Consider the following 12,801-nt stretch of genomic DNA (forward strand, 5'->3'; position numbering starts at 1 on the left):
TGAAGAGTGGCCTCTGATTGGTCGTCCCATTTTTTTACCTCACGTGACACAACGGCGTCACGTGATCTCTGCCTGTACGCGGGGACCAACAAGATGGCGGCATGATCCGACGTGTTCGTTGTTCCCGCTAATGGTGGGGCCGGTACAGCCTTGTATCCGGCTCTGAACGGGGTGTAGCAGTGGTCGAGTGTATTTCCTCCCCTTGTGGAGCAGACGATGTGCTGGAAGAAACACGGCATGACTTTCTTCAGATTCGCCTGATTGAAATCCCCGGCTACAATCATGGCGGCGTCTGGATGCTTGATCTGGTGTGTGTTTAGATGGTCGTGTAGTTCCGCTAGCGCCCTGCCGACGTTCGCCTGGGGTGGAATGTACACTGCAGTCATGATCACTGCAGTGAACTCGCGTGGAAGATGGAACGGGCGACATTGGATCGTGAGGTGTTCCATGTCGGCGGAGCATGAACGGGATAGTATCTTCACCTCCCCGGGGCTAGTCCAGCCGTTGTTGGTCATAAGGCATAGCCCCCCGCCGATGCTCTTCCCGGAGGCTTCTGTACGGTCCGCTCTGAAGATGGTGAAGGAGTTGGAGGGAGAGATGCTGTGATCGGGAGTCACTGATTTCAGCCAGGTCTCCGTGAAACACAGGATATTGCATTCCTTCATCTCTCGCTGGAATCGGACCCGCGCTCGTAAATCATCCATCTTACTCTCTAGCGAACGTGCATTCGCCAGGAAGATAGATGGAATAGCCGGACGGTAAGCAGATCTTCTTAGTCTTAATCTGATCCCGCTCCTCTTCCCCCTGTGTTTCTTCTGTGTGTGTGTGTGTGTGTGTGTGTGTGTGTGTGTGTGTGTGTGTGTGTGTGTGTGTGTGTGTGTGTGTGTGTTTTCACCTATTATTATGTACTCTAGATCTAAGGATTAGGAATAATGATGATGTGAAACTATCTTCACTCACTCACTCACTCTCACACACACGCACACACACGCACACACACGTACACACACGTACACACACGTACACACACGTACACACACGTACACACACGTACACACACGTACACACCCCCCCCCCTCCCTGAACCTCGTTGTCTCCCCAGGTGGAGGTGGTTGGCGATGGAGCTGGAGGCAGGAGCTGAGACCCAGAGGATGACCTCTGACCTCTGTGGCCACCCCTCCTACCATGGCATCGCAGCAAATGGGTCGCAGAAACCGGCAGTGCCACCACCAGGTACTACTGCTGACAGGGGCATCAGAAACTAGGGGGTGTAGCGGTGCACAAACACCACGGTACGGTACCTACCTCGGTTATAAAGTCACGGTTCGGTACAGTGGGGGAAAGTTTAAAAATATAATATATATATATTTTTTTTTGATCTACTTTTTCTCCCCATTTTCTATTTTTCTCCCATCCCAATTTCGGATTTTCCAATTCTTCCCTCCCCTGTCTTGAACATTGCTAGACTATGCCTCCCACTGGTCGGTTGTAGTGAGGATAGAAGCCTTGCATCACGTGTCCCCTCCGGTACACAAGGAGGCAGCCTGTCGCATCTTTTCACCTGCACAGCGCGATCTCTCAGTGGCGAGGAGTAACGCGTGGGAGGGACACGCTGCCCTTGTTACTTCCTGCTTCTGCTGTACAGGCGCACCAACTGACCTGTAGGAGTCGCTGTCCACAACGTCCGATCCCCACCCACCAGCTTTCCCACCCTCTAACACTGCCAATTGTGTTAGTATGAACGACCAGCCAAGCCGGAAGCAACGCCGAGAGCTGGGCTCGAACCCAGCATCTCCTGCGTTAGTGGCGAGCGCCTTGCCCACTGCGCCACTTAGCCACCCAAAATATAATAATTATTATATTAGATTGTGAAAAAAACAGTTAGTGGTTAACATACTGTTGTATTCGTTCGGTACACCGCCGTTCGGTACGGTACGGTACACAGTACACACTGAAACGGTTCTTCCAGAACCAAATTTCCATAAAGACCATGCCAGGTGGCAAAAATGGCAACAGCTTCTTTTTCTAAGTACGTTTTTACATAGTAAAGTTCTATACAATAAAGCTGATTCGTTGTGCCACAGAGTGCCGCTGTGCCACGGAACACCAATGCTAATTTAAGTATAAGTGGTATTTTCTAAGTGTTAAATAAACATTCCGTCAGCCGTCATTATGATATAGAGTGTGTGGTCTTAAAATCTGCTCTGCAGTAAACAGAAAATAAATTTCCTGGTATCCCGTTCCCACTGTATCCAATCAGGAGAGAGAACCCTATAGATATTTTTTACTTATTTCAAGAAATCTTGCCAAGCCCAATTCGCGTACTGCACTGGCTGATAATTGTACTTTTTTGCTTACATATTTGCTTAAAACTAGTAGAACAGGTTACCAGAAAATGTATTTTGTGTTTACTGCAGAGCGGAGGGACTGGCAGACCCATGTTACCTACCAAAACACTCCCTCTCAGTGATGGCAGTCAGCAGAGTGTATTATTTTAACATGTTGACCACTCATTTTAACATAAAATACCACTTACAGCAGCTTTAATTTGCAATTATGCAACATTGCCAACTGTGCCAGGAAGAAAATGAATAATTGTCTCTTTTTGAGTGAGTTTTGAGCAATGATGATGACTCAACTTTAAAGGTCAACCGTTTAGACCCACATGTCAGAGTGCCATTTCCATTGGATGTTGGCGAGTCTCGAGCATCTACAAGGTGTTTAAGGTACACTGAAGGCCTACAGAAGTGATGAATGAATCGGCCCAAAATAGCTACAGAAAATATCTCTACGAGGGAAAAACATATTGAACGGCGGTCCGGTGTATGAATTCATGTCAAGGCAGGACTGACATGATGGAACCCACATGTCAAAAAATGGTAGTTATCCTTTAAAGGTATAGTACACAAATGTCAAATGGCGACCTCTTGGCAAAAGAGCCCAGCTTGATATTGCACTGTTTACGTTCTTTGTTTTGCTCTGATATGTGGGTTACTGATCAGTTTATAGTTTAGTGACTTAGTTATTAGTTATTACACTGTGAATTTCTCCAGACTTCTCTTGGCAGAGCCTGAGGTGTGACCAGCAATAGCAACCCCTGCCTCCTATACCCACTCACCTCCAACCCAAACAGACCAAAACAAAACATGTAAACAAAGTGCAGTACCAATTGCAGATCCAAGTGCAGACCCAAGTGCAGTACCAAGTGCAGTACCAAGTGCAGTACCAAGTGCAGACCAAGTGCAGACCAAGTGCAGACCAAGTGCAGTACCAAGTGCAGTACCAAGTGCAGACCAAGTGCAGACCAAGTGCAGACCAAGTGCAGTACCAAGTGCAGTACCAAGTGCAGACCCAAGTGCAGACCAAGTGCAGACCAAGTGCAGACCAAGTGCAGTACCAAGTGCAGACCCAAGTGCAGTACCAAGTGCAGTACCAAGTGCAGTACCAAGTGCAGTACCAAGTGCAGACCAAGTGCAGACCAAGTGCAGTACCAAGTGCAGTACCAAGTGCAGTACCAAGTGCAGTACCAAGTGCAGTACCAAGTGCAGACCAAGTGCAGACCAGGCCACGTGAGCGGATCGGCGCGGCCGAGAAATCCGCTCTTCGCTCTTTAAAGCTTGGTCCGCTCCGCTAATCGCTCATGTTGACCCCGCCCCCAAGTCGCTCTCCGCTCGCTCCCCGCTCACCTTGAATCGAGCGCTCCCCGCTCCCCAGACCAGATCGCACGGCAGATTTTAAATTTTTTTTTGGAGCATGGTGTAAATTAGCTCAAACTACAACAGTCTACACCCCCTGGGCCCCTTAACAATTGTTTGTATTGAGCCGCATTGTAATTGTACCCATTCTGCAATGTTAAATAACGTTGTTTATCCATTCACTAGCTCTATTAAGCGATGATAGCTAGCCGAGCCACAATGCTATGGTCGCTGCCATTAACGTTAGCATGTAAGCTACGACAACAACAATGGCGTCGATACTTTTTCTAACAGGAGTGAGTGACAAAGCCTGAACAGGATATCACAGGTTCACCCTTCTCATTGGTTGAAAATGGCCTTCATGTTTGTACATCGCCATCTGTTGCTTTGGCATTGTACTGCATGTATATATTACATCAGTGTTAAACCACTGTGAGCGGCCCGGAGTGGATTGGAGCGGAGGAGAACTCTCGCTCCGGACGTCGCGCCGACCCATTTTAAAACCCACTCCTCGCTCACGTCAAAACCGCCCGCTCCGCTCCCCGCGCCGCTCACGCTCCGATCCGCTCACATGCACTGGTGCAGACAGACCCAAGTGCAAACCTCTTTTGCTTAGAGGTCGCTGTTTGGCGGCATTACAGATGTCTATCTTAAAGTGACAAAACACAATCAGCCAAGTAAAAAGATAGTGTTTTCTTTACACTCGACAATTTCGACAGTCACTATTCTTCTACCTTGGGTTAATGATTAACAGACCGCTCACTGTCATTGCTTGTACCCTCCACGGTCATCATGATTTACAGACAGATTACCCTGAGATGTGATATACTGTATCCTTGTGTGAACCTATGCAGATCAGTTACTGATTGCTGATGTTTGATAGCCTGGATCTTCATTGAGGAAGAGGACTCTTGTCACTGCAAAATAATCCCAATCAGTGTTTTTTTTTTAGTTTAAATTCACATAATGTTCTTTGAGTTCATAATGTTAGATCTCTTAACAGAGTAAATGTCAGTCGTGTGACCTGTCTAATGTGAACGGGTCTATACCGTTCTGTAAGAGTAACGGATGGGGCGACAGTGGCTCAGGAAGTAGAGCAGTCGTCTTGTAATCCAGAGGTTCCCGGTTCGATTCCCGCTCCTCCCGGGCAGCGTGTCGAAGTGTCCTTGAGCAAGACACTTAACCCCTAATTGCTCCCGAAGAGCAGGTTGGCACCTTGCATGGTCGCCTCCGCCGTCGGTGTGTGAATGTGTGAGTGAGTGGGTAAAATGTGAGGAACAAATTGTAAAGCGCTTTGGATAAAAGCTGTTCTATAAATGCAGCCATTTACCATTCATGGGGTCAGGTTGGTACTCTGTGATCGGCTGATACTTTGAGTGCAGGATTCTGAGTCTATATTGGCGGTGAGAGAATGGTATGGGTGCACTCCTAGTCTGTGATACACGTGTGATTACATTACAGCATGTTACATAATGGCAGTCAGAATATAGAGCATTAAAAATGGTGGGGTGCCGTTCTCGGGGTCTGGGGTCTTAACTAGGACCCCGGGGGTCTTAACTTGCAGCTGCACTGATGTTACGCAATCGTGGTTCGTTTGGAACTAGATTGGAAGAGACATTGACCTGAACAGAAGGACCTTCACCTTTTTCACCTAATATAATTGACCTATCACAAGTCCTGCCCTCTTCTCTTGATCCTCCAACTGATCCTGCTGAGTTGTAATTGGAGGAACAGTGGACTAGGGGGCGGGGCATGATATATGTAAATTATATAGGTGAAAAAATTAAGAGTTCAATTCAAGATTATTATTCAAATTTGTATTGGGGGAGAACATGTAATGACATGACACAACTGACAAAGATGTTCATGAATGTTTCAGTTTCAGTTTCAGTTTATTTAAAAAGGACAGTACACATTAATCAACATTTCTGTAAATGTGTTTCAGCCAGCTAGCTAATTCGCAACTGTAGTCCTTTTGGCAAGATGTTATAAGACCATACACCTAAAACAGACGCATTACAAGTAAAACACAATATTTACAACACAATCCAACATAATAGTAAAAGCAATAACAAAATACACAATGAACTGATTATAAGTGATCACATGTTTGATTGGTTAATAGCCAGGTCTTGAGTTGTTTTGTAAAGGTGTGGTAGGTAGCACAGTGTCGTATTTCTGTTGGTAGGATGTTCCAGAACTGAGTGGCTCTGACTGCAAAACAGGACTGATTGAAGGACATGTTAATGACTGTTGTGACTTGAGTGTCATCCGGTTGATAATGACACTTTCAAATGCAAAGTTGACATTGTTCTGGATTTCTTTGTCATGACAACTTGACATTAACCAAGTTGTTAAGGCGTCATAAACATGTCACAGCAAGTGTCATTTAAAAAATAAAAGATTAAGAATAAAATCTTCACATTAACTGAGGTGACATAAGGCATCATAAACATGTCACGGCAGGTGTAGCAACTACTATCAATAAAAAAAAATGGCGCTAAGTAAGGTCTTGATTGTGACACGTTCAAACAAATCCATTCTGACGTCCAGATGCGTCTATATAGTGTTTATTAATGAAAGCAATTATTTTGTATTATACTTTGATGTGACGTGATGGTCAACAGAAAATATTGGAGCTCTACTAACCCTCTGTGTTCCCCTCTGCCATGTAATAATCATATAAATCAAATGTCACTATGAATTGAAAATGGGGGACCCTGATGTAAACAAGACAAGCGTCTTTCTCTGGTCTGCATCCCCTTAACAATTGTGTGTATTGAGCCGTACTGTATTGTACCCATTCTGCAATCTGTTAAATAAAATTTTCATTCATTCATTCATTCATTCATTCATTCATTCATTCATTCATTCATTCATTCATTCATTCATTCATTCATTCATTCATTCATTCATTCATTCATTCATTCATTCATGTAAGTGAACAGGTAAAATAATGTGACATCACACCCAGGTGCTAATTACCAGAAGTGATAGTAACCCACAATGCATGTGTGTAGCCTAAACAAATAAACAACACAGATTAATACATGGCTCCTACATCAGGTGTCATTAGCAGCACTTTACATTAGTCTACAATACAAATTTACATTACAGTACATAACGTTCAGGGTAATAAGGAACTATATTACCAAGTACAGTCAGGTTTGATACCTCAATATTGGGCTACAATGCTTTTATCCTGTAGCTATTCTATTACTTAGTTCTGCACTCAAGAAGCACGACACAAGTTAGAAATGTGTAGCCCAGGCCAGGTAATATGTTATTGATTCTGTCTCTTGATTATTTAATTATTTCCAGTGATCGGAAGTAATTTCACTACATGTAATTAAACTAGTCGTTTAACTAAACATTGCTGTAGCTTGCTAGTAGTTCAACTACATTCAAATTGGCATAGTGATTTCAGTAGTTAACCCCTTATGCATCCGGCACATTTAGCATAAAACGCCTGACGATTGCATACCCAAAGTAATTTGCCATTTATTCTTGAACCACTTATAGCACATGCATGAGTCTGGTCTTAGAGAGGTTTGACAACACACTGAAATAAAGGTTTTGTTTACTCACGTCTTTGTTTACTTGCAAACAGATAACTGCACAAGAGTTCCAGCTGAACACTTGGGGCTAGAAAACATCACGGTTCCATAGCCTGAAGTCTATCTAATATAGGTCCAAAGTTGATAATAATCAGACAGAAAATTTGTGTTTTACAGATGTTTTTGTAACACATGTATCGGTAATAATTAGCAAAATGGCGGATGGCAACAATTCTTTTTACATTTTGACATTTGGAGTTAACTACTGGAACTACAATGTTGGCTGGAGGCTAATAGAAAAGAAAGGAATTACATTTATTTTTTACCACTGCTTCGACTCTCTTGAGTGAAACCCCTTTGGTCAAAACATGAAATCCTTTGGTGAAATGCCAACTCCCCATCGACCCCACATGCAGTATGAAGCACAAAATCATTGGTCATTTTTCTCATATTTTTATATTCAGAGTTAATTATATTGTGTTTACACAAATAATTTTTTCTCATTTTTACATTCAGATTTAATTGCACTGCCTATATGTATGTATTTATTTACTATTAACCTACCAACACCTGTACCTCCCCTCCCCCGTGCTGCCATGACGCCCCAAATGTCCCCAAGGGGATCAGTAAAGGAATATCTTATCTTATATTAATCAGGAAAGGAAAATACCAAAAAAAGGCAGTGTGACAAAAAGTCAAAATGAGGGAAAATGAGTGAGAGGTCTATTTCTGAACTGTTGACAATCTATGAGTTGCTGAGGCTCACTGGCTGCTGCGCTGCGCTGCACACCAGCACCCTGTACAGTGAGAGACACCAGCACCCTGTACAGTGAGAGACACCAGCACCCTGTACAGTGAGAGGCTCACTACTCCACACCAGCACCCTGTACAGTGAGAGGCTCTGCTGCGCTGCACTCCACACCAGCACCCTGTACAGTGAGAGGCTCTGCTGCGCTGCACTCCACACCAGCACCCTGTACAGTGAGAGGCTCTGCTGCGCTGCACTCCACACCAGCACCCTGTACAGTGAGAGGCTCTGCTGCGCTGCACTCCACACCAGCACCCTGTACAGTGAGAGGCTCTGCTGCGCTGCACTCCACACCAGCACCCTGTACAGTGAGAGGCTCTGCTGCGCTGCACTCCACACCAGCACCCTGTACAGTGAGAGGCTCTGCTGCGCTGCACTCCACACCAGCACCAGCACCCTGTACAGTGAGAGGCTCTGCTGCGCTGCGCTGCACTCCACACCAGCACCCTGTACAGTGAGAGGCTCTGCTGCACTGCACTCCACACCAGCACCCTGTACAGTGAGAGGCTCTGCTGCGCTGCACTCCACACCAGCACCCTGTACAGTGAGAGGCTCTGCTGCGCTGCGCTGCACACCAGCACCCTGTACAGTGAGAGGCTCTGCTGCGCTGCACTCCACACCAGCACCCTGTACAGTGAGAGGCTCTGCTGCGCTGCACTCCACACCAGCACCCTGTACAGTGAGAGGCTCTGCTGCGCTGCGCTCCACACCAGCACCCTGTACAGTGAGAGGCTCTGCTGCGCTGCACTCCACACCAGCACCCTGTACAGTGAGAGGCTCCACACCAGCACCCTGTACAGTGAGAGGCTCTGCTGCGCTGCACTCCACACCAGCACCCTGTACAGTGAGAGGCTCTGCTGCGCTGCACTCCACACCAGCACCCTGTACAGTGAGAGGCTCTGCTGCACTGCACTCCACACCAGCACCCTGTACAGTGAGAGGCTCTGCTGCGCTGCACTCCACACCAGCACCCTGTACAGTGAGAGGCTCCACACCAGCACCCTGTACAGTGAGAGGCTCTGCTGCGCTGCACTCCACACCAGCACCCTGTACAGTGAGAGGCTCTGCTGCGCTGCGCTCCACACCAGCACCCTGTACAGTGAGAGGCTCCACACCAGCACCCTGTACAGTGAGAGGCTCTGCTGCGCTGCACTCCACACCAGCACCCTGTACAGTGAGAGGCTCTGCTGCGCTGCGCTCCACACCAGCACCCTGTACAGTGAGAGTCGCGACACTCGTTGTCGTTGATACGTGGTTCACGTAGCTCCCAATCATTCCAAACCAGTTTGACTCTGTATCAGCGCGACGTTCAGCATTTTCAGTACATATTAACACATTGATTACTGTTGTGTTCTATCATTTATATGTCTGCTACGTCATTATTGCTATTTATATGTATTCATATTATATTAGTTAGTTTATATCACTAGGTGGCCATATCTTGGAGCAGAGCTAGAGACTGCTATACATGAGTTATGCTACTGAGGACTAGTATTGTTTTACTTTATCCTGTTGACGTAAATGGTAGTTGTTGAAAGACTCCGGCGTTCTTGTATTCATCAGCCCACATTATAGTTACTACACATTGACAACCCTTTAGTTTATATTCATTACATATAATAGCATTTCTGGGGAGTGGTGGAGAGATGGCACTAATCAGTTTTTCTGTGTTTAATTCTGGAGGGAAGAGGGGGACTGTTCCCATAACGTAGGGAACAGATAGGAACGATATTGCATTTCAAACCTTTATTTGAGCTCAAAAGGCAAACCGAGGTTTCCCTCATTTACAGTCATGTCGAGTGTACATCGGCAAAGAAAAGCATATAAAATCATAACGATAAGACAACAAGACGAGGCAAAAAGCAAGGATAACAAATCGACTACAAACGGGTACAACTTGATTGACAAAGGTTGGAGATCAAGATTTTAAACTCTGCAACAGAGGGGAGAATCTCAAGCTTTAAGGACTGTTGGAGTTCATTCCATGAGCTAGAGGGGCATCATAATGAAATGCAGATTTACCCTGTTCAGGGCAAACATAGGGCATAATAAAAAATATTGTTGGTTTCCTGTTGGTTGTCAGTTTGGCCATGGGTAGGTAGGGAATTTATTTGATTTTATTTTTTTATTTTACTCTTTCCCACGGCGACTATGGATAGGGAATTTCTTTATTTAATTAAAATGTTCACAACAACATGGATGCATGTACTCTGCCAGCATGTTTAATATCCATAATACTAAATGTTTGACTAAGATTTATATGAAACTTAATTCTTAAAAAAAAAAAAGAAAAAAAAATGATTTTTTTTTTATTTATTTTTTTTAATATTTTTTTTTCAAAACTCATAAAATATATTGGGTCGCACCTAAATCGGCAGGGTCGGTCGGCAACCGGAAACCAACTATTATTTTTGTTAGGCCTAGGGGACCATAACTCATTCCCCGCCAACAACGATTATACTCGTTATTGGGCGCCATCCTTTGAACGCCAACAACGAGTAATAATAATAATAATAATAATAATGACTTGGATTTATATAGTGCTCTTCACTGACCCAGAGCGCTTCACAGAGTCCATTATTCGTTCATACACAGTATACTCGTTATTTGATCGTTTTTCCTTTTTTTCGATTTTAATATTCTATTCAATGTCACGGACCTTGTATGTTGCCGTTAAAAGGCACACTGGGACTCCAAGGGTGCAGTACCGGCCAGATCCTGCCAGGTGGCAGTATCGAGAGTGCAGTAAACCCTGTTCCAGACCGGGTGTTGTGTTTAAACCGCTCCGCGCACAGTTTTTTTAGTACAGGGAAGCCTAGAGATTCACTCGGTTGCATACTTGCATTGAAACGGGTCCGGGCCCCTCGACGCATGTGTTGTGCCGTATTATGTCGTGGACCAGATGGACATCAGATGGACCAGATGGCGATCAAACAATTGGAATATTCTTTTTGGATTACCCCCGACCTCAGGTAAGGACTATCTGACATCAATTCCATCTTGATCCTGCAAGGATTTCGTACCGATCCGGCTGATTGGCGTGTGTGGTGTTCATAACGAATGCCGTACTGGCAATCAAAGCATCAGAACCCCCCCCCCCCTTTCATGCATTCATGATGAAACTTAATACCTATTATATACAGTTGATTTGGAAATAGTAGCGTGTCCAGTAGGGCTGTCTTAAATACTTCGAAGCTTTGAAGCTTCGTTCGATGGGCATGGGATTCGAATATGAAAATAAAATTCAGAATTCTATATATGATTTTTTATTTAAATTTTTTGCAAAATCAACTCTGCCTCTCTTTGTTAATTACAACAAGCAATGCTGTTTGTTATTTAAGATGAGGTCGGACTCGGCACTGACAGATTTGTGTTCATTGTGCTGCTTTTATAAAGCCTCAAATGACGGCTTAAAATATTTCATGAAAGCAAAGTGTTTTGTTTGTCTAAGATTTAAAAAGGTTTAAACTTTACAGCACTGACAAAGTTGAACAAAGTGCTGTACAAGTCCCACAACATTAAAAAAAAAAGTTTTTAAATAAAAAATAAAGAAAAATTATATATATAAAGAAAAAAAATCTCGGCCCCGAAGCTTCGAATTCCAAAAAAATATTCGAAGGTCAGCCCTAGTGTCCAGGGATGAAACGCCAATGCTTTTAGTATAATTCACGTAGAGCCCTATGACTCAGTTTCCCAGGAATTAGCCCGGATCATTCCGAAACTATACTTATATTCACCACGGGATAACGCGCAAATGTATGCATGAATTTAATTTAAATTTTTTGCATCTTGGACAGAAGATAGTTACTGTCAAATTACCATAGTATTGTATCCATAGCTACAGTATAATATAGAATAGATATAGCTCTACAAACAAGGTGACGCACTCCTATCTTTAAATCGTGGCCTGGCTAGAACGGGATTGATTGATTGATTGATTGAAAAGTTTATTAACAGATTGCAGAATGGGTACAGTGCAGTACAGCACAATACATACAATTGTTAAGAGGATGCAGACCTGAGAGACTTTTGTCTTGTTTCCATCAGGGTCCCCCATTTTCAATTCATCATATGACACACACGACATACAGATAGACAGTACTGCTGCATCTATACATTTATGACATACCAGATTTTCAAATACAGTACTGTTTGTGATACTAAAAAAATCCAAAAAAAGAGTGTATATACATTTGACATAGAAACTGTGCATTGGAGGAGGTTGGGTAGGTGGGGTGGGGCTGTACATTGGAGGTGGGGGGGGGGGGGGGGGGGGGTGGGTAGGGGGGGGGGGGGGCACTGTACATTGGAATACTGACATACATTTGACATAGAAACTGTAGAGGAGGAGGTTGGGTAGGTGGGGTGGGGTTGGGTGGGGCTGTACATTGGAGGTGGGGGGGGGGGGGGGGGGGGGGGCACTGTACATTCGAATACTGACAAAGCCATGCTTGGTCTTTATTGTACAACTGGGTTAGGACATTTGTAGGGGCCAGTTTCGAAATGCAGTCTCCCGTAGGTGTTCTTTGAGAGTGTTTTTGAAGGTGGGTAGTGATTCACATTCCTTTACAGCTTTGGGTAGGGCGTTCCACATTGATGTGGCATAATTGCGGATGAGGCTAGTCCCTGGCAGTCAATGAGTTAAGGACCAGCCAGTCACTAGAACGGGTTCCATAGTTTCCAAAATTCCATTCCAATAATGATGTAGTATAAGGAGGTAGATTACCAATTAGGGCCTTAA

The 12,801-nt window shown here is 44.5% G+C and overlaps 1 protein-coding gene across 1 annotated transcript in view; it reads left to right on the forward strand.

Moving 5' to 3' along the window:
• Nucleotides 1-12,801, forward strand: part of slc2a12 (solute carrier family 2 member 12) — a 58,256-nt gene that overhangs the window by 12,564 nt on the left and 32,891 nt on the right. The window contains exon 2 of the mRNA XM_084314147.1: nt 1,103-1,233. Within this exon, the coding sequence (XP_084170273.1) occupies nt 1,119-1,233 (115 nt within the window). The 5' untranslated portion in view covers nt 1,103-1,118. The remainder of the gene's footprint in view (nt 1-1,102; nt 1,234-12,801) is intronic.

This window comes from Notolepis coatsorum, assembly GCF_963971535.1.
Source record: "Notolepis coatsorum genome assembly, chromosome: 5".
NCBI lineage: Eukaryota > Metazoa > Chordata > Actinopteri > Aulopiformes > Paralepididae > Notolepis > Notolepis coatsorum.